The 27,933-nt window shown below is 53.0% G+C and overlaps 1 protein-coding gene across 1 annotated transcript; it reads right to left on the bottom strand.

Moving 5' to 3' along the window:
* Positions 1–106: 106 nt before the first annotated feature.
* LOC116937383 (protein phosphatase 1L-like) lies at positions 107–21,577 on the bottom strand. The gene is made up of 4 exons (XM_032944459.2): positions 20,973–21,577; positions 15,272–15,446; positions 14,570–14,731; positions 107–8,889 (listed from the first exon to the last, which is right to left on the bottom strand). The coding sequence occupies exons 1-4, from the start codon at positions 21,573–21,575 to the stop codon at positions 8,540–8,542; spliced, it is 1,290 nt and encodes a 429-aa protein (XP_032800350.2). The 5' UTR covers positions 21,576–21,577; the 3' UTR covers positions 107–8,539.
* Between the last annotated feature and the right edge of the window lie 6,356 nt (positions 21,578–27,933).

The raw sequence follows: 27,933 nt of genomic DNA, 5'->3' as shown, positions 1-27,933 counted from the left end.
ACCAGCAAAGATTCCACAACTCAGGCCGCCCCCGGGGTTTGCGGCTCGGCGTGCACCGGCCGCTCTGCCGCAGCTCCTCCCCCCCCCACGACGACAATTGGAGAAGCACGGCGAGTCGACTTTATTGTTTTCATAAATTCCAGTTTTCAGGACACAGTAGTTTGCGGAAAAACATATCCGGCAATCGATGGGCAAAGGCATGTCATTGTTGTCAAGGCATGTGTCATTGTTGTTATTGTCAAGGCATGTCATTGTTGTCAAGGCATGTCATTGTTGTCAAGGCATGTCATTGTTGTCAAGGCATGGCATTGTTGTCAAGGCATGTGTCATTGTTGTCAAGGAATGTGTCATTGTTGTCAAGGCATGTCATTGTTGTCAAGGAATGTGTCACTGTTGTCAAGGCATGTCATTGTTGTCAAGGCATGCCATTGTTGTAAAGGCATGGCATTGTTGTCAAGGCATGGCATTGTTGTCAAGGAATGTCATTGTTGTTATTGTTAAGGCATGTCATTGTTGTCAAGGCATGTCATTGTTGTTATTGTCAAGGCATGTCATTGTTGTTATTGTCAAGGCATGTCATTGTTGTCAAGGCATGTCATTGTTGTTATGGTCAAGGCATGTAATTGTTGTCAAGGCATGTCATTGTTGTTATTGTCTCAAGGCATGTCATTGTTGTCAAGGCACGTCATTGTTGTTATTGTCAAGGCATGTTATTGTTGTTATTGTTAAGGCATGTTATTGTTGTCAAGGCATGTCATTGTTGTTATTGTCAAGGCATGTCATTGTTGTTATTGTCAAGGCATGATATTGTTAAGGCATGTCATTGTTATCGTCAAGGCATGTTATTGTTGTCAAGGCATGTCATTGTTGTTATCGTCAAGGCATGTTACTGTTGTCAAGGCATGTCATTGTTGTTATTGTCAAGGCATGTCATTGTTGTCAAGGCATGTCATTGTTGTTATTGTCAAGGCATGTTATTAGCCAGGCTTGGCACTGTTGTCAAGACATATCATCGTTAACAAGACGCATCATTCTGTTGTCAAGATATATCATCGTTAACAAGACATCATTCTGTTGTCAAGATATATCATCGCTAACAAGACGCATCATTCTGTTGTCGAGACATATCATCGTTAACAAGACACATCATTTTGTTGTCAAGACATATCATCGTTAACAAGACGCATCATTCTGTTGTCGAGACATATCATCGTTAACAAGACACATCATTCTGTTGTCAAGACATATCATCGTTAACAAGACATCATTCTGCTGTCGAGACATATCATCATTAACAAGACGCATCATTCTGCTGTCAAGACATATCATCGTTAACAAGACATCATTCTGCTGTCGAGACATATCATCGTTAACAAGACGCATCATTCTGTTGTCAAGACATATCATCGTTAACAAGACGCATCATTCTGCTGCCAAGACATATCATCGTTAACAAGCCGCATAATTCTGTTGTCAAGACATATCATCATTAACAAGACGTCATTCTGTTGTCAAGACATATCATCATTAACAAGACACATCATTCTGCCGCCGAGACATATCATCGTTAACAAGACACATCATTCTGCTGTCAAGACGTATCATCGTTAACAAGACGCATCATTCTGCTGTCAAGACATATCATCGTTAACAAGACGCATCATTCTGTTGTCAAGACATATCATCGCTAACAAGACACATCATTCTGTTGTCAAGACATATCATCGTTAACAAGACACATCATTCTGCTGTCAAGACGTATCATCGCTAACAAGACACATCATTCTGTTGTCAAGACATATCATCGTTAACAAGACGCATAATTCTGCCGCCGAGACATGTTGTTGTTGTCAAGACATGCCATTGTGGTTGAGCCACAGCATTGTTGTCAAGGCCACTGTTGCCAAGAAGTACCATTCGGTTATTGCCGCTGCTAAAATGTCATTCGCTCGATCAGGCAGTAGCGTTTAAAGGGGCGTCTTGGAACGAGACACGGCTCGTGGCACCAAGCGTTCACGGAGCAGACGACGAGGGCGCCTCATCATCCGCCGTCATCCAAAGCGCTTTGGCGCGGAAGAGTTGGGCTCGCAATAAACAAACCCCCCCCCGGCCCGCGAGACGTGATTCCACAGTGACCGTCCTCGTCATAACCACGCCCGTGACTGGACGAAATGGGTCACGGGTGTAGCTTACCGTATTTTGTCGCATATAACCCGCGGGGCATGGCACTTTTTAGAAACAAGACAAGACCCTGCGGGGTATATGGAGTTGCGGGCTATCACGAAAAAATATTTGAAAACAGTGTGGACATGTCGTGACTCGTTCAAAATTTTTTTTTTCATGGTAGGACTATCCACTACGCAACACTTACCTTTGGCTAAAGCACTGCTGAATAAACCACTCGCACCGGAATTGCACGTGTCATCACGTTTTAAATGATTCGAATTGTTTGTACAATGAAACGACAATGTTTGAAGTGGGCTCGCTTTGTTTACCGACGACGGGAGAGGTGAGGGGGGGTTGGGGGCGAGGCAACGGCGTTACCGTAGTGCCGCTCTTGTCTGCGCAGTGCGCAATCTACCAGTGCTAAAACTGTACTTGCTTATCTACCAGCTATGTGTTACTTATTTATTGGATATTGACTCTTGTTACTTATTTACTGTTTTAAGTTCACTGTTTCCGGTGAGTTTGTTGTCTTTGTGCACTTTATGATTTTAATGTTGACAATTGACAGTGGAATGCATAACAAATGTAAACTTTGTATTAATATGATGGAATCACGCTGCGGTAACGACGTTAAAGATATGAATGCATGCGGGGTATATGGAGGTGCGGGCTATCTGAAATTTGTTTTACACAGAACGCTATTTTTGCCGGTTATATGCGTCTGCGGGCTATATGCGGAAAAATACGGTAGTCATCAGTCACTTCCTGGTTGTAACTCTGCCTGATTGGACGGAACGGATCACCGTGTAGCTTAGTCATTAGTCACTTCCTGGTTGTAAGTCTGCCTGTGATTGGACGGAACGAGTCACGGTGTAGATTAGTCATCAATCACTTCCTAGTTGTAACTCTACTTGTGATTGGACAGAACGGGTCACGGTGTAGCTTAGTCATCAGTGACTTCCTGGTTGTAACTCTGCCTGTGATTGGACGGAATGAGTCACGGTGTAGCTTAGTTATCAGTCACTTCCTGGTTATAACTCTGCCTGTGATTGGACAGAACGAATCACTGTGTAGCTTAGTCATCAGTCACTTCCTGGTTGTAACCGAGCCTATTGATTGGACGAAATTAGCAGCAAAACTTCCCGCTGGACTTACGCTCATGTCGGATCGACTCCACGAGAGCCACCGTGAACCGCCCGCCCCTCCACAGCGTTACACGCACGAGACACACGGAGCTCACGCATTTACCCTGCGATCAACGCGTCCGGCCCTCCTCCAGCGCGAGTCTCTGATAGCGACACAACTTGCCACGAGAGCTTCAATCTTATCGGATCTACTCTACGACAGCTATAGGAATAGGTTTTACCCTTTTAACTGGTCCACACCCGAGACGGCTTTTCTTAGAGCCTAGTCTCCATTGGTGTTGGACCAGAAGACGCCAAAAGGCATACAACTCAAAAACAGCGCACTATCAGAGTATTGAGGGCTCTGGGTGAGCATTTACATTATGAGACCTCCTTTGCCAGTAACAAGATATAGGAATAGGTTTTACCCTTTTAACTGGTACAAAAACTGACACCTTTATTCAAGGCATCATGTTTGTAATAACCACAACACAAGCAGTCAAAATGCAAACAAAAAAGACAACTCTGATAATAATATGCAATGTCCTTGAATTAGATTTTTTGTTTGCATTTTGACTGCTTGTGTTGTGGTTATTGCAAACATGATGCCTTGAATAAAGGTGTCAGTTTTTGTGCCAGTTAAAAGGGTAAATCCTATTCCTATATCTTGTTTCTGGCAAAGGAGGTCTACGACAGCTATCGTGAAGAAAACCCAAAACGTTACAGAAGACGGGCCACAAGGAGTTCACGCATTAACCCTGCGATCAACGCGTCCGGCCCTCCTCTAGCGGGAGTCCCCGTCGGCGACACACCTTCCCGCTAGAGTTACGCTCATGTCGAATCGACTCCACGAGAGCCACCGTGAACCGCCCGCCCCTCCACAGCGTTACACGCACGAGACACACGGAGATCACGCATTAACCCTGCGATCAACGCGTCCGGCCCTCCTCCAGCGCGAGTCCCCCCCGTCAGCGACACAACTTCGCGCGAGAGTTTCAATCTTATCGGATCGACTCCACGAGAGCCACCGTGACCTCCCCGACCACGTGACAGATGGACGTCCGTCCGGTCCATCTGTCCGTCCATCCGGTGCAGGAGAACCCTTCGGCCTGAGCTGCAAAGCGTCTCACGGGAGGCCCAAATTCACAGGTGTTTTTGTTTGGTTTGCACGTGCTCATCATCAACAACAACTGGTGGTTCTTAACCTTGACTGCAGCCTTTGCACCCCTCCCTTTGGTTCTCGATGGTAAAATGTTTTTAACAATGTTAATAACTACACAGGGTTTGATGGAACAAAGTAATCTTGATTTGGAGCTTTCGTGACTGCAGGAATCCATATTCTTTGGTTCTTTCGGTAGAGTCACGTAGCTTACCCTTACATTCTAATCTCTCACGTTAACACCACGCTAAATTCCTCACATTAACATGGCCATTTCCGTGCCCTCGTTGAGGAGGCCGCTCCCCTATCTTACAGTTACAGTGCTAATGTCTCACGTTAACATCACGCTAATCCCTCACATTAACACAGCCATTTCCGTGCCCTCGTTGAGGAGGCCGCTCCCCTATCTTACAGTTACAGTGCTAATGTCTCACGTTAACATCACGCTAATCCCTCACATTAACACAGCCACTTCCGTGCCCTCGTTGAGGAGGCCGCTCCCCACCTATCTTACAGTTACAGTGCTAATGTCTCACATTAACATCACGCTAATCCCTCACATTAACATGGCCACTTCCGTGCCCTCGTTGAGGAGGCCGCTCCCCTTCCTATCTTACAGTTACAGTGCTAATGTATCACGTTAACATCACGCTAATCCCACACATTAACACAGCCACTTCCGTGCCCTCGTTGAGGAGGCCGCTCCCCTCCTATCTTACAGTTACAGTGCTAATGTCTCACATTAACATCACGCTAATACCTCACATTAACACGGCCACTTCCGTGCCCTCGTTGAGGAGGCCGCTCCACTCCTATCTTACAGTTACAGTGCTAATATCTCACGTTAACATCATGCTAATCCCTCACATTAACACGGCCACTTCCGTGCCCTCGTTGAGGAGGCCGCTCCCCTCCTATCTTACAGTTACAGTGCTAATATCTCACGTTAACATCACGCTAATCCCTCACATTAAAACGGCCACTTCCGTGCCCTCGTTGAGGAGGCCGCTCCCCTCCTATCTTACAGTTACAGTGCTAATGTCTCAGGTTAACATCACGCTAATCCCTCACATTAACACAGCCACTTCCGTGCCCTCGTTGAGGAGGCCGCTCCCCTTCCTATCTTACAGTTACAGTGCTAATGTCTCACGTTAACATCACGCTAATCCCTCACATTAACACAGCCACTTCCTTGCCCTCTAATTTCTCACGTTAACATCACGCTAATCGCTCACATTAACACAGCCACTTCCATGCCCTCGTTGAGGAGGCCGCTCCCCTCCTATCTTACAGTCACAGTGCTAATGTCTCACGTTAACATCACGCTAATCCCTCACATTAACACGGCCACTTCCGTGCCCTCATTGAGGAGGCCGCTCCCCTCCTATCTTGCAGTTACAGTGCTAATGTCTCACGTTAACATCACGCTAATCCCTCACATTAGCACGGCCACTTCTGTGCCCTCGTTGAGGAGGCCGCTCCCCTCCTATATTGCAGTTACAGTGCTAATGTCTCACGTTAACATCACGCTAATCCCTCACATTAGCACGGCCACTTCTGTGCCCTCGTTGAGGAGGCCGCTCCCCACCTATCTCACAGTTACAGTGCTAATGTCTCACGTTAACAACACGCTAATACCTCACATTAACACAGCCACTTCCGTGCCCTCTAATGTCTCAAGTTAACACCACGCTAATCCCTCACATTAACACGGCCACATCCGTGCCCCCGTTGAGGAGGCCGCTCCCCTCCTATCTTACAGTTACAGTGCTAATGTCTCACGTTAACATCACGCTAATCCCTCACATTAACACGGCCACTTCCGTGCCCTCGTTGAGGAGGCCGCTCCCCTCCTATTTTACAGTAACAGTGCTAATATCTCACATTAACACAGCCACTTCCGTGCCCACGTTGAGGAGGCCGCTCCCCTCCTATCTAACAATTACAGTGCTGTCTCACATTAACATCACGCTAATCCCTCACATTAACACAGCCACTTCCGTGCCCTCGTTGAGGAGGCCGCTCCCCTCCTATCTTACAGTGACAGTGCTAATGTCTCACATTAACATCACGCTAATCCCTCACATTAACACAGCCACTTCCGTACCTTTAAATTTTTTACGTTAACATCACGCTAATCTCTCACATTAACACGGCCACTTCCGTGCCCTCGTTGAGGAGGCCGCTCCCCTCCTATCTTACAGTTACAGTGCTAATATCTCACGTTAATATCGCCAGCCCCCGGGCCACTTCTTTACGAACCCTTGGGCTAACAAACCATTTCAAACCTTTTTAAAAACCGGTCTGCCTCAGCAGCAGGACCACGGCTTTCACCAAACCTGATGACGGACGCTTGGTCGTGTTGTGTGCCCGGAACGTCGTGATTTATTTTATTTTCTACCTACTACGTGATGACTTTGCCGCAAAGAAGCAAAGAGTATGGAACAAAGTAAGTCGTAACGTGCCGCCCGTGGGTAAATTTGTGTTTTCGATGATTTGCCCTCGAAAATAATCCGGCCATGTCTCGCTAGCCCCAGAAAAGGCTTCTCGCATCCCCAGGAGGTAGCGAGATGCACCGCAGGGTAAGAACCACTGGTGTAGTGTATAGTGTAGTGTATAGTAGTGTACAGTGTAGTGTATAGTGTAGTGTATAGTGTAGTTTATAGTAGTGTATAGTGTAGTGTATAGTAGTGTGTATAGTAGTGTATAGTGTAGTTTATAGTGTAGTGTATAGTGTAGTAGTGTATAGTGTAGTGTATAGTGTAGTGTATAGTAGTGTATAGTGTAGTTTATAGAGTAGTGTATAGTAGTGTATAGTGTAGTGTATAGTAGTATATAGTGTAGTGTATAGTAGTATATAGTGTAGTGTATAGTGTAGTGTATAGTAGTGTATAGTGTAGTGTATAGTAGTATATAGTGTAGTGTATAGTAGTATATAGTGTAGTGTATAGTAGTGTATAGTGTAGTGTATAGTAGTGTATAGTGTAGTGTATAGTAGTGTATAGTGTAGTAGTGTATAGTGTAGTGTATAGTAGTGTATAGTGTAGTGTATAGTAGTGTAGTGTATAGTGTAGTGTATAGTGTAGTTTATAGTGTATAGTGTAGTGTATAGTGTAGTGTATAGTGTAGTAGTGTATAGTGTAGTGTATAGTAGTGTACGACACGTACACGCACGTGATGACGTGCGTGTACGTGATGATGTGATGACGTGATGACGTGCATCATCACGTGCGTGCAAGTGATGAAAAACCACAATATCGCGACGACCTTTCAACCCCGATCCCACCCTGACCCTCGGCCGTTCGGGATGTCGCCGACGGCCCGAGTCCCCCATAGCGGTCCGTCCATCCCCCCGGATGACCCCTCCCCGTGAACCCCGGTGGAGGGGCAGAGGAGGGGTGGGGTGGGGGGGGTGTCAAACCGACAATATCGGGATGACCTCTTGACCTCAGTCCCACCGCGACCCTTGGTGGTGCTGGAGGTCGTGCCGACCGACCGCGGGAAAGTCTCCCGTGTCCCCCCCCCGCCAGCCAGCGGTCTGCTCATCGCCGCGGACGACTCCCCACCCCGTGAACCCCGGTGTGGGATGGAGGGGGGGGGGTGGTGGGACGGGGTGTGAAGCCACAACGTCGGGGTGACCTTTTGACCCCAATCCCGCCTCGACCCTCGGTCGTCCCGGAGATTTGCCGACCGGCCAGCGGACCCCGCAGCGTCCGTGGGTAGCTCCCCGGTTGACCCCCCCCCCCGCCCCCCACCCCCGGGGGGATGCCGGGGTGTGAATCCACAACATCGGGGTGACCTCTTGACCCCAAATCCCACCTTCACCTTGGCGGTTCTGAAGGTCGCCGACCGGCCAGCGGACCCCTCCGTGTCCGTGAGGAACCCCCCCCGGATGACCCCCCCCCCCCCCCCCCACGTGAACCCCGGTGGGGGAGGGAGAGGGGAGGGAGAGGGTGCCGGGCTGCGAATCCACAACATAGCGATGACCTCTTGACCCCCCCGGGGGCCGTGCCGTGAGAAACCCCTCCCCCCCCACCCCCACCCCCACCCCACTCCTCAATCGCCGTGAACCCCGGCGGGCGGCCGTCGGTCAGCGGCCGCCCCCGCCCACCCTCACCACCAGCACGGCGACGTTGTCCCCGCCGCCCCTGCGGAAGGCCTCCGTCGCGAGCCGCCGGGCGCCCATCAGCGGTCGGTCGGCGCGTCCCCGCGCCAGGTCCGCCGCCTCCTGGCTGCCCACGGCGTCCCAGAGGCCGTCGGAGGCGAGCAGCAGGAAGCGCGGCCCCGGCGGCCGCTGCCGGGCGGGGCCCAGGTCCGCGGTGGCCACGTCGGCCCGCGCCGTGATCACCCCGAGGCGTTTGAGGCGGGCGTCCCCAAGCGCCCGCGACATCGCCAGCTCACCCTGCACACGCCAGACGCCGCTCAGGCGGATGAAGCCGCCTGGCACGGTGGGAGTGGTGGGGGGGGGGGGGTGGGGGGGGGAGGGTGTGGGGGGGGGGTGTGGGGGGGGTGGTGGCAGCACACACACACGGTGGGAGTGGGGGGGGGGGGGGGGGTGAGAGCGTGCGGTGGTGGTGAACTATCCAACAAACGCCGCTCAGCTGGGTGAAGTCGCCCGGCACGGGGGGGGGGGGGGGGGGGGAGTAGTGGGGGGGGGTGTGGGGAGGTGTGGGGGGTGGGAGGTGTGGGCGGGGTTGGGAGGGTGGGGGGTTGGGAGGGTGAGGGGGGTTGAGAGATTTGGGGGTGTCGGGGGGGTGGTCGTTGTTGTTGTGACATATTAAGTCACCACGGCATGAGCGCCAGCGACTGGCAGAGTCGCTGTGCGTCTTATAACCTCGAGCCCCCCCTTCCATGTATGGCATGGAAGGGGGGGCCCGGGGGGGGCATGGTTCTGGTGACCGTCGGAGAGAGGGCAGCTGAGGACGTGACAGTCTGGGGTGAACCCGAGAGGGCACGTCACCAGGACAGGATAACGAGGGAGGGGCCAAGAGGGGGCGAGAGGGACACGCGGCGTACGGCCCAGAACCTTCTGGTAGGATCCAGAAGGGGGCGTGGCCGAGGGCGGAGCCAGGCGAGAGGGACACGCGGCGTACGGCCCAGAACCTTCTGGTAGGATCCAGAAGGGGGCGTGGCCGAGGGCGGAGCCAGGCGAGAGGGACACGCGGCATACGGCCCAGGTCCTTCTGGTAGGATCCAGAAGGGGGCGTGGCTGAGGGCGGAGCCAGGCCACGCTCAGGGGCATAAGAGGGAGGGTCCCGTGAGCCGATCGGGGCTGTCTTGTGGCATGAACCCCGCCGTTCAAAGTCAAGTGTGCGTCTCCAGTGAAAACCACTGCATCATTACCGGTGGAACGTCACGGCTACTCGCATTGTAAATGTTGCAGTCGCGGGTTCAACTCTCCAGCAAACAAAAACCGGTGTTGTGTGCTGTACGAGCAACGGATTTGGCCACGTTCTGCTTACGTGACACAAACCCCCTTAGCGATCGGCTGTGTCGGGTGGTGGCGGGTTGAACGACACAACATGATGGATATTGGTCGTGAAAGACTCCTCCTCCTGCTACGTGTTGACTACCTCGCCTGGTACGCAGGAGGTCATGGGTTCACTCCTGACCATGATACCTGCTGCATATTTGGAGTCTGCGTGTCTCTCTCATCATCATCACTCACCAACTCACACTCACTCACCCACACTCACTCACACTCACTCACTCGCCAACTCAACCACTCACCCACTCACACCCACTCACTCACGCTCACTCACCCACTCACACTCACTCACTCACCCACACTCACCCACAATTCACACTCACTCACTCACTCACCCACTCATGCTCACTCACCCACTCACACTCACCCACTCAGGCTCACTCACTCACTCACTCACGCTCACTCACTCACTCACCCACTCACGCTCACTCACTCACCCACTCACACTCACTCACCCACTCACACTCACTCACTCACCCACTCACACTCACTAACTCACGCTCACTCCCTCACGCTCACTCACTCACGCTCACTCACCCACTCACACTCACCCACGCACACTCACTCACCCACCATTCCCACTCACGCTCACTCACCCACTCACTCACTCACCCACTCACTCACTCATCCACTCACACTCACCCACACTCACTCATGCTCACTCACCCACTCACACTCACTCACTCACCCACTCACTCACTTACCCACTCACACTCAACAACAACCGCCATTCACCACTAAGTGGCGGTGACGTCACCACAACGCTTGTGCCAGGACATATGCACCTTGAGGCCACGTGGAGAGTCGAACGCCCGCTGGCAGGAGGTCACGGGGCAGACCTAGGTGCCACAGGTCGACTGACTGAGATGACCGGCCGATGCACCACCTGTGCCCCCTACTGTGCCAACCTGCTGTGCTTTAGCCACCCGGCGCTCCGCTCGTTGTTGTGAGCGTCCTTCACGAGCCTCCTCCACAGAGGCCGATCTTGACACCGCTGGTACCAGTCATCGGCAAGTCCACTCAGCTCCACGTCCTCCTGTACATCACTCCATCTCTTCTCTAGCCCGTGCCGCACCCGCTTAGCCCCCTCTATCCGGCCGAACAAAAGCTGTTTCGGCATGCGGTGGCTGGGCATGCGGGCTACATGACCCAGCCATCGCAGCCTTGCCTGCCGGAGGAGCTCACCGATGGGACCTTGGCCAGATCTTTCAAGGATTTGTGAGCTCCTCAAACAATCCAGTCTGGTTAAACCCAGGATGGATCGTAGGCAGGAGAGCCTAAATGTTTCTAACCGGCGAAGATGTTCCATTAGGGGGGTCCACGTTTCACAAGCGTAGAGAAGGGAGGGAATGACCGTGGCCGAGAAGACCTGAAGCTTAGTGCGGAGCGACAGACCAGGTAGCTTCCACACAGCGTTACGCAACCAATGAAAAGATATTGCCGCTCGACTGATCCGGAGTGAGACCTCTGCTGTTAAACTGGAGCCGGTCATAAGCACACTTCCCAGGTATGGGAAACTCTCCACTCTCTCCACAACTGCCCCATCACCGATTGGGAGTTGTGGGGGTGGAGTGTCCGATGGTACAAAATACCCAGGCAGGTGCTTAGCTTTGGTGGGGCTGATGGTAAGGCCCCATCTCTTAGTGGCACGCTTCAGTCTCCTCTGAATGAGCAACTATTACCAAAACATCAGCATACATAACGTGGTTGAGCAATAGGGAGCCATCCCTTGACCGCACCCGGGCATCGATCAGCCTCCCATTATATCTGTACCATATGGAGATTCCCCCGCTACAGCTATTGAAGGCGTCACGAACTACGTGGTCGAAATAGATGTTAAAAAATGTGGGAGCCAGAGGATATCCCTGTCGCACCCCAAGGTGTACAGGGAAAGGCTCGGACTCCCAGCTACGTAGTTTTATCCGGGCCCGCTCACCATCATGAAGGTCCTTAATGATCATGAGCAGAGGGTCAGGGACTCCAAAAGAATGAAGAACAACTAGTGCCCACGCCTACTGATGGTATCATAGGCCTTGACCAGGTCAATAAAGCAGAGATGTAGGTCTTGTTGGAATTCCCAACACCTCTGCTGTAGCAGACGGACAGAAAATATGCCATCTGTGCAGGACCGCCCTTTCCTGAAACCACATTGGGGCTCCGCAAGCCTCTCCTCAGCGTGACTGGCAAGGCGATGTTGAATAATCCTTGCCAGGACCTTTCTCGGCACACTGAGGAGTGAGATGCCCCTGTAGTTGTTACAGTCTGTGCGGTCCCCTTCTTAAAGAGGGGAACCACCAGGGCATCCTTCCAAACCTGCGGAACCCGTCCAGTGGTCCAGACTGTTGTTATGTCATATAGGGCAGTCTGTGCACAAACGCCAGCCTCCATCAGCATTTCGCTTGGGAGATCATATCTGCCCGCTGCCTTTCTTGGTCTCAGACTCCAGATCGCCTTCAGCCAGCCACTCACAGGGGGTGACTTCTTCCAATATTTGAGGTACCGCAGCCTCAGCAGGGTCATCCTCACTTTGTGCCATGATGTTTTCCTGACTGAGGGATTTTCCTTCCCCCAGGACCTCACAGAAATGCTCAGCAAATCTGCAAACCTGTTCCTGGGGGTCGGAGATTGGATCACCATTTTTTACCCTGATGGTAATAGGTGTGGCGCTGCAGGTTACTTTTTTGATGGAGTTAAATAGAGTTTTGTGATCGCGGGCCACTGGGGCAGACTCCATCTCCTCAGCAACCCGCGACCACCACCCATCCTTTGCAGCACCTCACGGCTTTCCGAACCTCCGAGCGAAGGCTGCGGTAAGCCTCCTCATTCTCTGACGTGGGATTCTGTAGCCGATGACAGTGGGCCTGTTGCTTTTTTCTCAACCATCCTGAATGCCTCCTCTGTCAACCAGGGTCTCTGGGGAGGTCTGGACCGCGTACCCAAAGCAGCCATTGCAGCTGCATGAGTCACAGTCCTAAACCTCGCCCATTTACCCTCGACATCAGGAGGAGTGGGGGACGATGCCAACCCCAGCCGCAAGCGATGATGAAATTCTCGCTTGCAACTTTCATCAGATAACTGAGACCAGGCCACTTTAGGTTTGAATGGGGTCCTGGGTGTACACCCACCACTGAAGTGGAAGAATGGCAGGCACATCTTACAGATGACAAGTCGATCGTCAGAGGGGAGATCAGCTCCACGGTAGGTCCTAGTGTCAAGGACATGGGCTCGCATCCGCTGTTCCATCACTAAGTAGTCCAGCAGATGTTCTTGCTTGGACCCGGCATGCATCCATGATGTTGTGCGGATGCGGCGATGCCGGAACAGCTTGTTGGTAATTACAAGCCCATGGGCTGCACAAAAATCTAGCAGCCTCCTACCGTTGTTATTGAGCTGACCTGGCCCATGCCCTCCAATCACCCCAGACCAGGTGCCAGCATCATGACCAACTCGGGCATTGAAGTCACCCAACAAGATGACTCTATCCCGAGGGGCCACTTTAGCAAGCACCTGTGACAGGAGGTCATAGAAGGCATCTGACTCATCGGCTTTGCCTGCATTCCTCCACGGATGTTCGTCTTCGGTGGGGGTATAAGTAACCACGACCACCACTCCTCGCCTCCGGTTGATGGGAAGGCGAGCCCAAAGTAGCCTGGGGCTTACAGCTTCCCACACCTCACCGCCACGCTCCCACGCCCCCTTCATTCTTTTGTTCAAAAGAAGAGCCACACACTGTTGTTTGGCAATCTGCTGCCCCGAGTAGAGGACTGTCCACCCCTCATGGTGGCAGGAGCCAGAACCGGTCCACCGGACCTCCTGAATGCCACAGAGATCCAGGCGGTACCGGTCCAGCTCCCGACAGAGGAGTGGCAGCCTCTCCTCCGTATTGAGCGTTCGAACATTCCACGTGGCCATCCGTAGTGGCTTTTCGTTGTTTCTGGAGGAGCCCCGAGGGTAGAGATTCAATCTCCTGGCTCCGCCAAATGGGGTTTGGCCAGGAGACGTCATAGACGCCTGTCCCCCCGGGGCCTCCGGCACAAGCTTTATTAGTTACATATTTTATTTGTGGTTTAGTGCTAATTTATTGAAGGTGGAGGGGTTACCAGCCCCTCGCACACGTCCAGAGCCCCCGTTTAACCACTGTGGTGGTCACAAACGCCATGAGGGGAGGAGCCAATCGGAATTGGCCCTCCCCCCACAGCACTGTCCACGACAGAGTTGCCCGTCCGGCACCGCGAGGAGGTAGGGGGTTGCTTTGCTCACTCACCAACTCACTCACTCACCCACTCACCCACACACTCACTCACTCACTCACCCACTCACCCACTCACCAACTCACTCACTCACCCACTCACCCACACGCTCACTCACTCACTCACTCACCCACTCACCCACTACGCTCACTCACTCACTCACCCACTCACCCACTATGCTCACTCACTCACCCACACTCACTCACCCACCCACTACGCTCACTCACTCACTCACCCACTCACCCACTATGCTCACCCACTCACCCACACTCACTCACCCACCCACCCACCCACTCACTCACCCACTCACCCACCCACTCACTCACTCACTCACCCACTCACCCACCCACTCACCCTCACCCCCCCCCGCCCGCCCGCTCACCGGCGCGCTGTATACGCCTGCGCTCAGCGGGGAGGTACGGCTTGTGCTCGGTGGTGAGCTGCACCGCACGGCCGGCCCCATCGCTCACCACCGCCCTCGAGTCTCCCACGCTCGCCACGGTGAGCGAGTCGCCGCTCACCACCGCCAGCACGCACGTCGACCCTGGGGTGAGCGGGGGGGGGGGGGGAGGTGAGCGGGGCTGGTGAGCGGGGCTGGTGAGCGTGTGGGCTGGTGAGCGCGTGGGGCTGGTGAGTGTGTGGGGGTGAGTGTGTGGGGGTGAGTGTGTGGGCTGGTGAGCGCGTGGGGGTGAGCGTGTGGGCTGGTGAGCGTGTGGGGCCGGTGAGCGGGGCTGGTGAGCGGGGCTGGTGAGCGTGTGGGCTGGTGAACACGTAGGCTGGTGAGTGTGTGGGCTGTTGAGCGCGTGGGGGTGAGCGTGTGGGGCTGGTGAGCACGTGGGCTGGAGAGGGGTGCTGGTGAGTGTGTGGGCTGGTGAGCGTGTGAGCTGGTGAACACGTAGGCTGGTGAGTGTGTGGGCTGTTGAGCGCGTGGGGGTGGTGAGCGTGTGGGGCTGGTGAGCCCGTGGGGCTGGTGAGCCCGTGGGGCTGGTGAGCGCGTGGGGCTGGTGAGCGTGTGGGGCTGGTGAGCCCGTGGGGCTGGTGAGCCCATGGGGCTGGTGAGCCCATGGGGCTGGCGAGCGTTCACCGGATTCGTCCCCGCCGATGGCGCTGAGATGCCGCAGCAGAGCGGCGTCCGTGGCGAGGATCTCGCGCGCCAGCAGAGCCCGCAGCTCCGCGCCGTCCGGTTGCCCCGGGGGGGCCGCCGCCAGCAGCGCCCGCAGCCTCCGCGGCAGCGTCCGCGACACAAAGTCGACCGCGGCCTGAGACGGGCGCGCGGGGGGAGGGAAAAGTGAACGAAAATATCGGCATGTGAGTCTCTCTCTGTGTGTGTGTCTCTGTGTGTGTCTCTGTGTGTGTGTGTCTCTGTGTGTGTGTGTCTCTGTGTGTGTGTCTGGTGTGTGTGTCTGTGTGTGTGTGTGTCTCTGTGTGTGTCTGTGTGTGTGTCTGTGTGTGTCTCTGTGTGTGTCTGTGTGTGTGTCTCTGTGTGTGTCTGTGTGTCTCTGTGTGTGTCTGTGTCTGTGTGTCTCTGTGTGTGTGTGTGTGTGTCTGTGTGTGTGTGTCTCTGTGTGTGTCTGTGTGTGTGTGTCTGTGTGTGTGTGTCTGTGTGTGTGTGTCTCTGTGTGTGTCTCTGTGTGTGTGTGTCTGTGTGTGTCTCTGTGTGTGTGTGTCTCTGTGTGTGTGTCTCTGTGTGTGTGTCTGGTGTGTGTGTCTCTGTGTGTGTGTGTCTCTGTGTGTGTGTCTGTGTGTGTGTCTCTGTGTGTGTCTGTGTGTGTGTGTCTTTGTGTGTGTGTGTGTCTGTGTGTGTGTCTCTGTGTGAGTCTCCCTCTGTGTGTGTGTCTGTGTGTGTGTCGCTGTCTGTGTGTGTCTCTGTGTGAGTCTCTCTGTGTGTGTGTGTCTGTGTGTGTCTGTGTGTGTCTCTGTGTGTGTGTGTCTGTGTGTGTGTGTCTGTGTGTGTCTCTGTGTGTGTGTATGTCTCTGTGTGTGTGTCTGTGTGTGTGTGTCTCTGTGTGTGTCTGTGTGTGTGTGTCTGTGTGTGTGTCTGTGTGTGTGTCTGTGTGTGTGTGTGTCTGTGTGTGTGTGTCTGTGTGTGTGTCTGTGTGTGTGTGTCTCTGTGTGTCTCTGTGTGTGTCTCTGTGTGTCTCTGTGTGTGTCTCTCTGTGTCTCTGTGTGTCTCTGTGTGTGTGTCTCTGTGTGTGTGTCTCTGTGTGTCTCTCTCTCTGCTTGTGTGTCTGTCTGTGTGTCTCTGTGTGAGTCTCTCTCTGTGTGTCTCTGTGTGTGTCTCTCTGTGTGTCTCTGTGTGTGTCTGTGTGTCTCTGTGTGAGTCTCTCTCTCTGCTTGTGTGTCTCTCTGTGTGTGTCTCTCTCTCTCTCAAATTTCTCAATCTTTGGAGGAACAGAATCAACCAGGTGGGGTGTTGACTGTTACGTTAGCCGACTCTCTGTGTTGTATTGCATCTCATTTCCAAGTTTACTAGTTATTGTTTTCTCATTCACTTGTACCTGATGATGGTCGCTTGTGTTGCAATCGAAACGTCGTATCCCATCATTATTATTTAATTACATTCAATTCTCCGTAACTTTACCGACGGAATCAAAGGGTAATTCCTGCAGCCGTGAAAGCTTCGACTCCAGTTTGCCTCCAAAGATTATGTCTGCGACTTTGTTGAACTCGCTACAAATACGTAAACATGAAAACAATAAAATGAAACCAAATTGAAGTAATTACTAAAATATACAAACACTTTTGATGGTGTGTCCGGTAAACCGTCGCGATGGGAGAGTTCTGGATTTTCGAGTTTTTTGCGCACAAACGCGAATTCTTCGCTACGTCTACAGCAATCACCTGGGGCACGGTGAACCTTGCAATCACTCACTCACACGCACATACATACAGATACACACACACACCACACACACACACAGACACACACACAGATACACACACACACACAGACACACACACACAGACACACACAGATACACACACAGACACACAGACACAGACAACAACAACAACAACAACAACCGCCATTCACCACTAAGTGGCGGTGACGTCACCACGACGCTTGTGCCAGGCTATGTGCACCCTGAGGCCACGTGAAGTGTCGAACGCCCGCTGGCAGGAGGTCACGGGGCAGACCCAGGTGCCACGGGTCGACTGACTGAGATGACTGGCTGATGCACCACCTGTGCCCCCTACTGTGCCAACCTGCTGTGCTTTAGCCACCCGGCGCTCCGCTCGCTGTTGTGAGCGTCGCTCCTCCGCCCTCCGTTGTTGTTGGAGGGCGACTGCCTCCAACTGCCCAGTAGCATCCTTCACGAGCCTCCTCCACAGAGGCCGATCTTGACACCGCTGGTACCAGTCATCGGCAAGTCCACTCAGCTCCACGTCCTCCTGTACCACATCACTCCATCTCTTCTCTAGCCCGTGCCGCGCCCGCTTAGCCCCCTCAATCCGGCCAAACAAAAGCTGTTTCGGCATGCGGTGGCTGGGCATGCGGGCTACATGACCCAGCCATCGCAGCCTTGCCTGCCGGAGGAGCTCACCGATGGGACCCTGCCCAGATCTTTCAAGGATTTGTGAGCTCCTCACACAATCCAGTCTGGTTAAACCCAGGATGGATCGTAGGCAGGTCAGCCTAAATGTTTCTAACCGGCGAAGATGTTCCATTAGGGGGGTCCACGTTTCGCAAGCGTAGAGAAGGGAGGGAATGACCGTGGCCGAGAAGACCTGAAGCTTAGTGCGGAGCGACAGACCAGGTAGCTTCCACACAGCGTTACGCAACCGATGAAAAGATATTGCCGCTCGACTGATTCGGAGTGAGACCTCTGCTGTTAAACTGGAGCCAGTCATAAGCACACTGCCCAGGTATGGGAAACTCTCCACTCTCTCCACAACTGCCCCATCACCGATTGGGAGTTGTGGGGGTGGAGTGTCCGATGGTACAAAATACCCAGGCAGGTGCTTAGTTTTGGTGGGGCTGATGGTAAGGCCCCACCTCTTAGTGGCACGCTCCAGTCTCAGCAGCAGCATCTGCAACTCCTCCTCTGACTGAGCAGCTATTACCAAGTCATCAGCATACATAACGTGGTTGAGCAATAGGGAGCCATCCCTTGACCGCACCCGGGCATCGATTAGCCTCCCATTATATCTGTACCATATGGAGATTCCCCCGGTACAGCTATTGAAGGCTTCACGAACTATGTGGTCAAAATAGATGTTAAATAATGTGGGAGCCAGAGGACATCCCTGTCGCACCCCAAGGTGTACAGGGAATGGCTCTGACTCCCGGCCACGTAGTTTTACCCGGGCCCGCTCACCATCATGAAGGTCCTTAATGATCGTGAGCAGAGGGTCAGGTACTCCAAAAGCACGAAGAACGACCCAGAGCCCAGGCCTACTGATGGTATCATAGGCCTTGACCAGGTCAATAAAGCAGAGATGTAGGTCTTGTTGGAATTCCCTACACCTCTGCTGTAGCAGACGGACAGAAAATATGGCATCTGTGCAGGACCGCCCTTTCCTGAAACCGCATTGGGGCTCCGCAAGCCTCTCCTCAGCGTGCCTGGCAAGGCGATGCTGAATAATCCTTGCCAGGACCTTTCCCGGCACACTGAGGAGTGAGATGCCCCTGTAGTTGTTACAGTCTGTGCGGTCCCCCTTCTTAAAAAGGGGGACCACCAGGGCATCCTTCCAATCCTGCGGAACCCGTCCAGTGGTCCAGACTGTTGTTATGATGTCATATAGGGCAGTCTGTGCACAAACGCCACCCTCCCTCAGCATTTCGCTTGGGAGATCATCTCTGCCCGCTGCCTTTCCTGGTCTCAGACTCCGGATCGCCTTCAATACTTCCTCAGCAGATGGCACCTCAGCCAGCCACTCACAGGGGGTGACTTCATCCAATATTTGAGGCACCGCAGCCTCAGCAGGGTCATCCTCACTTTGTGCCACGATGTTTTCCTGGCTGTGGGATTTTCCCTCCCCCAGGACCTCACAGAAATGCTCAGCAAATCTGCGAACCTGTTCCTGGGGGTCGGAAATTGGATCACCGTTTTTTCCCCTAATGATGGTAATAGGTGTGGCGCTGCAGGTTACTTTTTTGATGGAGTTAAATAGCGATTTGTGATCACGGGCCACTGAGGCAGACTCCATCTCCTCAGCAACCCGCGACCACCACCCATCCTTGCAGCGCCTCACGGCTCTCCGAACCTCCGAGCGAAGGCTGCGGTAAGCCTCCTCATTCTCTGACGTGGGATTCTGTAGCCGATGACAGTGGGCCTGTCGCTTTTTCTCAACCATCCTGAACAACTCCTCTGTCATCCAGGGTGTCTGGGGAGGTCTGGACCGCGTACCCAAAGCAGCCATTGCAGCTGCATGAGTCACAGTCCTAAACCTCGCCCATTTACCCTCGACATCAGGAGGAGTCGGGGACGATGCCAATCCCAGCTGCAAGCGATGATGAAATTCTCGCTTGCAACTTTCATCAGATAACTGAGACCAGGCCACTTTAGGTTGGAATGGGGTCCTGGGTGTACACCCACCACCGGAGTGGAAGAATGGCAGGCGCATCTTACAGATGACTAGTCGATGGTCAGAGGGCAGATCAGCTCCACGGTAGGTCCTGGTGTCAAGGACATGGGCTCGCATTCGCTGGTCCGTCACTATGTAGTCCAGCAGATGTTCTTGCTTGGACCCGGCATGCATCCATGATGTTGTGTGGATGCGCCGATGCCGGAACAGCGTGTTGGTAATTACAAGCCCATGGGCTGCACAAAAATCTAGCAGCCTCCTACCATTGTTATTGAGCTGATCTGGCCCATGCCCTCCAATCACTCCAGACCAGGTGCCAGTATCATGACCAACTCGGGCATTGAAGTCACCCAACATGATGACTCTATCCCGAGGGGCCACTTTAGCCAGCACCTGTGACAGGAGGTCATAGAAGGCATCTGACTCATCGGCTTTGCCTGCATCCCTCCACGGATGTTCATCTTCGGTGGGGGCATAAGTAACCACGACCACCATTCCTCGCCTCCGGTTGATGGGAAGGCGAGCCCAAAGTAGCCTGGGGCTTACAGCTTCCCACACCTCACCGCCACGCTCCCACGCCCCCTTCATTCTTTTGTTCAAAAGAAGACCCACACCCTGTTGTTTGGCAGTCTGCTGCCCCGAGTAGAGGACTGTCCACCCCTCATGGTGGCAGGAGCCAGAGCCGGTCCACCGGACCTCCTGAATGCCGCATAGATCCAGGCGGTACCGGTCCAGCTCCCGACAGAGGAGTGGCAGCCTCTCCTCTGCAGTGAGCGTTCGAACATTCCACGTGGCCACCCGTAGTGGCTTTTCGTTGTTTCTGGAGTAGCCCCGAGGGTAGGTATTCAATCTCCTGGCTCCGCCAATTGGGGTTTGGCCAGGAGACGTCATAGACGCCTGGCCCCCCGGGGCCTCCGGCACAAGCTTAGTTGTTACATATTTCACTTTAATTCGTGGTTTTGTGGTAATTAATTGAAGGTGGAGGGGTTACCAGCCCCTCGCACCCGTCCAGAGCCCCCGTTTAGCCCCTGTGGTGGACACATATGCCATGAGGGGAGGAGCCAATCAAAATTGGAACTCCCCCCACAGCACTGTCCACGACAGAGTTGCCCGTCCGGCACCGCGAGGAGGTAGACACACACACACACAGACACAAACACACCCACACACAGACACACACACAGACACACACACTGACACACACAGACACACACACAGACACACACACACACACAGACACACACACACACACGCACCTCTCCCCCGTGGCCGTCAAAGATGCCGTAAATCCTGTGGGTGCTGTTCCTGTCCTCGTCATCATCATCATCATCGTCATCATCGCCGCCGGCACGGCCACCGGTGACGTCACTTCCTCCTCCGCCACCACCGCCGTCATCGTCGTCGTAATCTTCTCCTCCTCCTTCGCCGCCGTAGAAGCCGCCGCCGTAGCCGTAGCCGTAGCCACCGCCGTAGCCGTAGCCGTAGCCGCCCGGCGTAGCGTAGACGCGCGAGCCGATGGTGAAGCGGTCCTCCATGGAGGGGCGGCGGCCGCGCATCGCGAAGCCGGCCGCGTGGCCCCTCGCCGCCGACCAGACGGGGCCCGGGTCGGGCTCCTGCCGACCGCGGTGGTGGTGGTGGTGGCGGCGGCGGCCGCTCAGCGCCAGCAGGAACGACGACAGTGCCGACGACGACGACGAGGAGGAGGAGGAGGAGGAGGAGGAGAGCGAGGAGGAGGAGGAGGAGGGCAGTGTGAGCCACACGGCGACGAGGACGAGGGGCAGGACGAGGGCCATGACGAGGCAGCGGCGCGACACGCGGCCAACGCGGCGGCACCACGGGGGCACCGGCGGCGGTGGCATCGCGGTGCCGCTGGTGGCGTTGGCGGTGGTGCCGGTGTTGGCGGTGTTGGCGGTGGTGCCGGTGGCGGCGGTAGTGGTGGTGTTGCTGGTGGTGCTGCTGGTGGTGTTGCTGGTGGTGTTGCTGGTGGTGGTGCTGGTGGCGGTGGTGCCGGTGTTGGCGGTGCAGCTGGTGCCGGTGGGAGTGGTGGCAGTAGTGGTGGTGTTGCTAGTGGTGTTGCTGGTGGTGGTGCTGCTGGTGGTGGTGCTGGTGGTGTTGCTATTGGTGTTGCTAGTGGTGTTGCTGGTGGTGGTGCTGCTGGTGGTGCCGGTGTTGGTGGTGCCGGTGGCGGTGGCGGTGGTGCCGGTGGTGGTGGTGGTGGTAGCGACGTTCACGGGTGGTGGGAGCGGGAGCGGAGGAGTGGCGGTGCTATGGTTGCTGAGAATCCGAATCTTTAGTCTCCACTGGATGAGGAATCTGATGAGCTATGAAGCTCTTTGTTTTCACATTGCAGATGTCCAGCAGGGGGCACGGGGTCAGTCCAGTCCCAAGTTGATTTTGTTGTAAGCAGGTGTGGGAAGGCAATAACAGCGCAGGATAGAGATGGTGGGTGGGTGAGTGGGTGAGATGGTGGGTGGGTGAGTGGGTGAGATGGTGGGTGGGTGAGTGGGTGAGATGGTGGATGGGTGAGTGGGTGAGATGGTGGGTGGGTGAGATGGTGGGTAGGTGAGTGGGTGAGATGGTGGATGGGTGGGTGAGATGGTGGGTGGGTGGGTGAGATGGTGGGTGGGTGGGTGAGATGATGGGTGGGCGAGTGGATGGGTGAGATGGTGAGTGGGTGAGATGGTGGGTGAGCGGGCGAGTGGATGGGCGAGATGGTCGGTGAGCGGGCGAGATGGTCGGTGAGCGGGCGAGTGGATGGGTGAGTGGATGAGATGGTGGATGGGTGAGTGGGTGAGATGGTGGGTGAGCGGGCGAGTGGATGGGCGAGATGGTCGGTGAGCGGGCGAGATGGTCGGTGAGCGGGCGAGTGGATGGGTGAGTGGATGAGATGGTGGATGGGTGAGTGGGTGAGATGGTGGATGGGTGAGTGGGTGAGATGGTGGGTGGGTGAGATGGTGGGTGGGTGAGTGGGTGAGATGGTGGATGGGTGAGTGGGTGAGATGGTGGGTGGGTGGGTGAGATGGTGGGTGGGTGAGTGGATGGGTGAGATGGTGAGTGGGTGAGATGGTGGGTGAGCGGGCGAGTGGATGGGCGAGATGGTCGGTGAGCGGGCGAGTGGATGGGCGAGTGGATGGATGAGATGTTGGGTGAGCGGGCGAGTGGACGGGTGAGATGGTGGGTGAGCGGGTGAGGTCAAAGTTCAAGTTGTTTTTTGTATTAACCAGGTGTGGGAGGTCGGGCAGAGAGCAAGATAAAGGAGTATTGTTGGCGCGCGTAGGTGAGCGGGTGGGCGAGCGGGTGGGCGAGCGGGTGGGCGAGCGGGTGGGCGAGCGGGTGGGCGAGCGGGTGGGCGAGCGGGTGCATGGTGAGCTGTCGGGGCCAGCGGCCGTTGGTGTCTAAGCGAACCGAAGCGATTCGACCGAGGTCAGGTCGCCCTCGAGTTAGCCGACGGTGTTGGCGTTCATCCTCGATCACGTGACGCTTGAAAAGTTGACTTGCTCCGGCGGCGAAGGGCCCTTGAAGGGCGCTTGGACGTTGAAGCAACTCGAAGCGTCTGAAATGAAGACGGAACGAACCCAGTTACGGCGCAGTCCTAGATTTGAAGCTTTCGTGACTGCAAGGATCCACACTCTTTGGTTCTATTCGGAAAAGTCACGTAGTAGGTAAAAAAAAATTAAACAGAAATCACGACGTTTCGGGCCACAACACAAGCGGCCTTCATCAGGTGAAGGGATCAGGCTGTCTGGAGGACAGCGCTGGAGTGAAACACAGCCACGCTCAGACCGCACACAGCTTTAAAGGTCCGCGGTCTGAGCGTGGCTGTGTTTCACTCCAGCGCTGTCCTCGAGACAGTCCGGTCCCTTCACCTGATGAAGGCCGCTTGTGTTGTGGCCCGAAACGTCGTGATTTCTGTTCTTTTATTTTTTTTTACCCACTACGTGACTTTACCGATTAGAACCAAAGAGTATTTTTTTATTTATATTTCGCGCGGCAGGCAAACGCAGAAGCGTACTACGAGATACGATAACGGTAACTCGATCATATTCTTAGCTCTTTCGGTAAAGTCACATTGAAGGGAAACAATAAAATAATAAGATATATAAAATATATATAAAACAATAAAAATCCTCACGACGTTTCGACCATAACACAAACGGTCGTCATCAGGTGTGTCGGTTCGCATTAATTTATTTTCAAAGGGCGAATTTATTTATTTATTTTAAAAAAACGTCAGCGCCACGCGCAGCGATTTGGCAGTTTATTTAGAAGGACGAGTCCATCTATGTTCTGAAAAGAGGAGGGGGGAGACGAAAAATTAATGTATGCTGTCTGAAAGCCACCGTAAGCGCGAACAATCAATTAAGACCCGAAATGATTTATCAAATCTTTCCAATGATTGCTAAGCCAGAATCCATCTTCTCGGTTGAAATTGTCTCTCTGCCATCCTCCTCTTCCGACAACTAAGTTGAGTTGACGAAGCCGTCAACAACCTAGACATCGTTCAAGCATCGCAGACGACGGACAGGATCTTGGTGAGTAACAGTAGGATATGATACGTTACGGTAAGTTCAGTGCACGTACGGTACGTAGCTCTAGCGATTTCCTTTTAGATTTACCACGGTACGATACGGTACGTTCAATGCATGTTCACAGTTTTTTTTTTAATAGCAGCTAGGAGGATTGTTTCCTGAAAAGAAACTTTCTACGAAACTGCAGCCCACATAGGTAGGCTAAGAATTTACCCAGTTTTTTTTTACTCTGTGTGATGAGTCTATGCGTCTCTGTGTGATGAGTCTATAGGTCTCTGTGTGATGAGTCTATAGGTCTCTGTGTGATGAGTCTGTGGGTCTCTGTGTGATGAGTCTATGCGTCTCTGTGTGATGAGTCTACAGGTCTCTGTGTGATGAGTCTGTGGGTCTCTGTGTGATGAGTCTATGGGTCTCTGTGTGATGAGTCTATGGGTTTCTGTGTGATGAGTCTATGGGTCTCTGTATGAGTCTATGGGGTCTCTGTGTGATGAGTCTATGGGTCTCTGTGTGATGAGTCTATGGGTCTCTGTGTGATGAGTCTGTGGGTCTCTGTGTGATGAGTCTATGGGTCCCTGTGTGATGAGTCTGTGGGTCTCTGTGTGATGAGTCTATGGGTCTCTGTGTGATGAGTCTATGGGTCTCTGTATGAGTCTACGGGTCTCTGTGTGTGAGTCTATGGGTCTCTGTGTGATGAGTCTATGGGTCTCTGTGTGGTGAGTCTGTGGGTCTCTGTGTGGTGAGTCTGTGGGTCTCTGTGTGATGAGTCTATGGGTCTCTGTATGAGTCTATGGGTCTCTGTGTGTTGAGTCTATGGGTCTCTGTGTGATGAGTCTATGGGTCTCTGTGTGATGAGTCTATGGGTCTCTGTGTGATGAGTCTATGGCTTTTTGTATTACCGCTTTTAAACGATGTCAAAGGCCTTGAATTATGGTTCTCTGTAAAAAAAAATATTTAACGTCAGATAAGTAAAGTTACGTAGATCTGGTCACTCAACAACTCACAAAGACCCCCCGTATAGCCTTAACAGGCTGGTTGGGGCAAGTGCTGTTAGAGAGCACCATGCCCAGCATGTCGAAGTTTACTCCACAGCACCAGGTAACTAATTTGAGGCCGAGTCGACCTAGGGGAAGCACCGTGACCGGTTCAGACAATCGTCACTGGGTGTTTGTGCCAGGCTAGGTGTACTTACTAACAAAACAAGACAAAGATCCCCCGTGTAGCCTCTAACAGGCTGTAGGGGCAAGTGCTGTTAGCGAGTAGCAGCAGCGCCTATACACAAAGATCCCCCGTGTAGCCTCTAACAGGCTGTAGGGGTAAGTGCTGTTAGCGAGTAGCAGCAGCACCTATACACAGACAAAGATCCCCCGTGTAGCCTCTAACAGGCTGTAGGGGCAAGTGCTGTTAGCGAGTAGCAGCAGCACCTATACACAGACAAAGATCCCCCGTGTAGCCTCTAACAGGCTGTAGGGGCAAGTGCTGTTAGCGAGTAGCAGCAGCACCTATACACAGACAAAGATCCCCCGTGTAGCCTCTAACAGGCTGTAGGGGCAAGTGCTGTTAGCGAGTAGCAGCAGCACCTATACACAGACAAAGATCCCCCGTGTAGCCTCTAACAGGCTGTAGGGGCAAGTGCTGTTAGCGAGTAGCAGCAGCACCTATACACAGACAAAGGTCCCCCGTGTAGCCTCTAACAGGTTGTAGGGGCAAGTGCTGTTAGCGAACAGCGCCTATGAAAGCTACCGGGCGCTGTGGTTACACGAGGGGGGGGGGGGTGATCAGCACCACCACGCCCGGCCGCCTTTGTCTCTCCCCCAATTTGGCGCTATCATAACCCCACAATAAAAGCGTTCAAAATCAATCCTTGTTGAGCAGTCGATATTTAAAACGCGACTTGACGCGCACGGCCAACCGGGTTTGGCGTCTGTTAACTCGTAAAGGTTTAAAAAAAAATAGTTTTTTCTGTTAACTTTTAATGCAACAACGCAAAAAAATTTGTGGAAAATCAAAGCGAACTGTACCCCAAGCGAAGGTCTTCTTTCAACTTTGCAACTCGCGTGATGTGCACTGTACTTTGGGCTAAACCATTTGCGGGTGGGAGCGACGGGGGGGTCTGGAGGGTGTAATACAATTGGCACGCATATATTTTTTTTAATTATATTTTTTAAAAAAATCTATTTAGAAGCACAATACACGCATAAAAAATATACAAACACACAAGTTGTTTTTAACTTTTGGAAAATTATTTTCGTATGCTTTTGTATTTTTTTATTATGCTGAAATATAGTTGGATTTAGATGTTAAAAAACATTCCCCCCCCCTCACCACCGTGATGATGGTACCGCCCAACCCGGATCATCTGACGTGGTCTCGTGACGTACGAGTGACGCGTGTTTTGATTTTAATCTTCCGGAAGATATCTTCCAGTTTCGGCAGAACTCTTCTTGTTTCGGATGATGTATTCCCATTTCGGAAGATATCTTCCAGTATAGGTAGAAGTCTACTCGTTTCGGTAGATAACTTCCTATTTCGGAAGATATCTTCTAGCTTCAGAAGATATATATTCAATTTTGATTTAAAACAATAAAATAATTAAAAAATATTTATTATTTTATTTCTTCCCGGTAAAGTCACGTAGAAGGGAAACAATCAAATATATAAAGTCACGTAGAAGGGAAACAATAAAATAGTATATAATAAAAAAATATAAAAAAAATATTTTTTTTATTTTATTGTTTCCCTTCTACGTGACTTTACCGAAAGAACCAAGATTAAGATATATTAAAACATTTTTCGGAAGTTATCTTTCAATTTCGGAAGATGTCTCCCAGTTTCGGAACAGACCTTGCTTTTCTCATATAATATCTTTCAATCCGGATTGGAATTAATTTTAATTTCTATTATGCAGGAGGTCGTGGGTTCGATCCTGACCCCTGACACCTCCTGCTGTATATTTGGAGCTTGTGTGACTCTCTCGCTCTCATCATCATCACGGTGGCTAGGAGATGTTAAGTACCTCACCTGGTATACAGGAGGTCGTGGGTTCGATCATGACCCTGACACCTGCTGCTGCTGTATTTGAAGTCTGCGTCGCTCTCTCTCATCATCATCATCACAGTGGCTAGGAGATGTTGACTACCTCGCCTGGTATGCAGGAGGTAGTGGTTTTGATCCCGAACCTGGCGACGCCTTCTGCTGCTCCTGTAGATTTGGAGTCTGCGTCTCTCTCTCTCTCTCATCATCATCACGGTGGCTAGGAGATGTTGACTACCTCGCCTGGTACACAGGAGGTCGTGGGTTACATCCCAACCCTGACCCCTGTTGTATATTTGGAGTTTGCGTGTCTCTCTCTCTCTTATCATCACGGTGGCTAGGAGATGTTGACTACCTCGCCTGGTGTGCGGGAGGTCGTGGGTTACATCCCGACCCTGACCCCTGCTGTATATTTGGAGTTTGCCTGTCTCTCTCTCTCATCATCATCATCACGGTGGCTAGGAGATGTTGACTACTTCGCCCACGCCTGCTGCTGCTGTATATTTGGAGTTTGCGTGTCTCTCTCTCTCCGTGTGATGATGATTTCAGCCACTTTACGACAAAGGTTATGGATGGATTCCTTGCAGTCACGAAAACTTCAAATCCAGAATCGACCACGTGATGACGGGCAGGGACGCTTTTGAGAACCAGACGTATA

This window comes from Petromyzon marinus, chromosome 70 (assembly GCF_048934315.1).
Source record: "Petromyzon marinus isolate PM22_M1 ecotype Great Lakes invasive population chromosome 70, UKy_Petmar_22M1.pri1.0, whole genome shotgun sequence".
NCBI lineage: Eukaryota > Metazoa > Chordata > Hyperoartia > Petromyzontiformes > Petromyzontidae > Petromyzon > Petromyzon marinus.
This window is presented reverse-complemented; position numbering and strand designations above follow the sequence as displayed.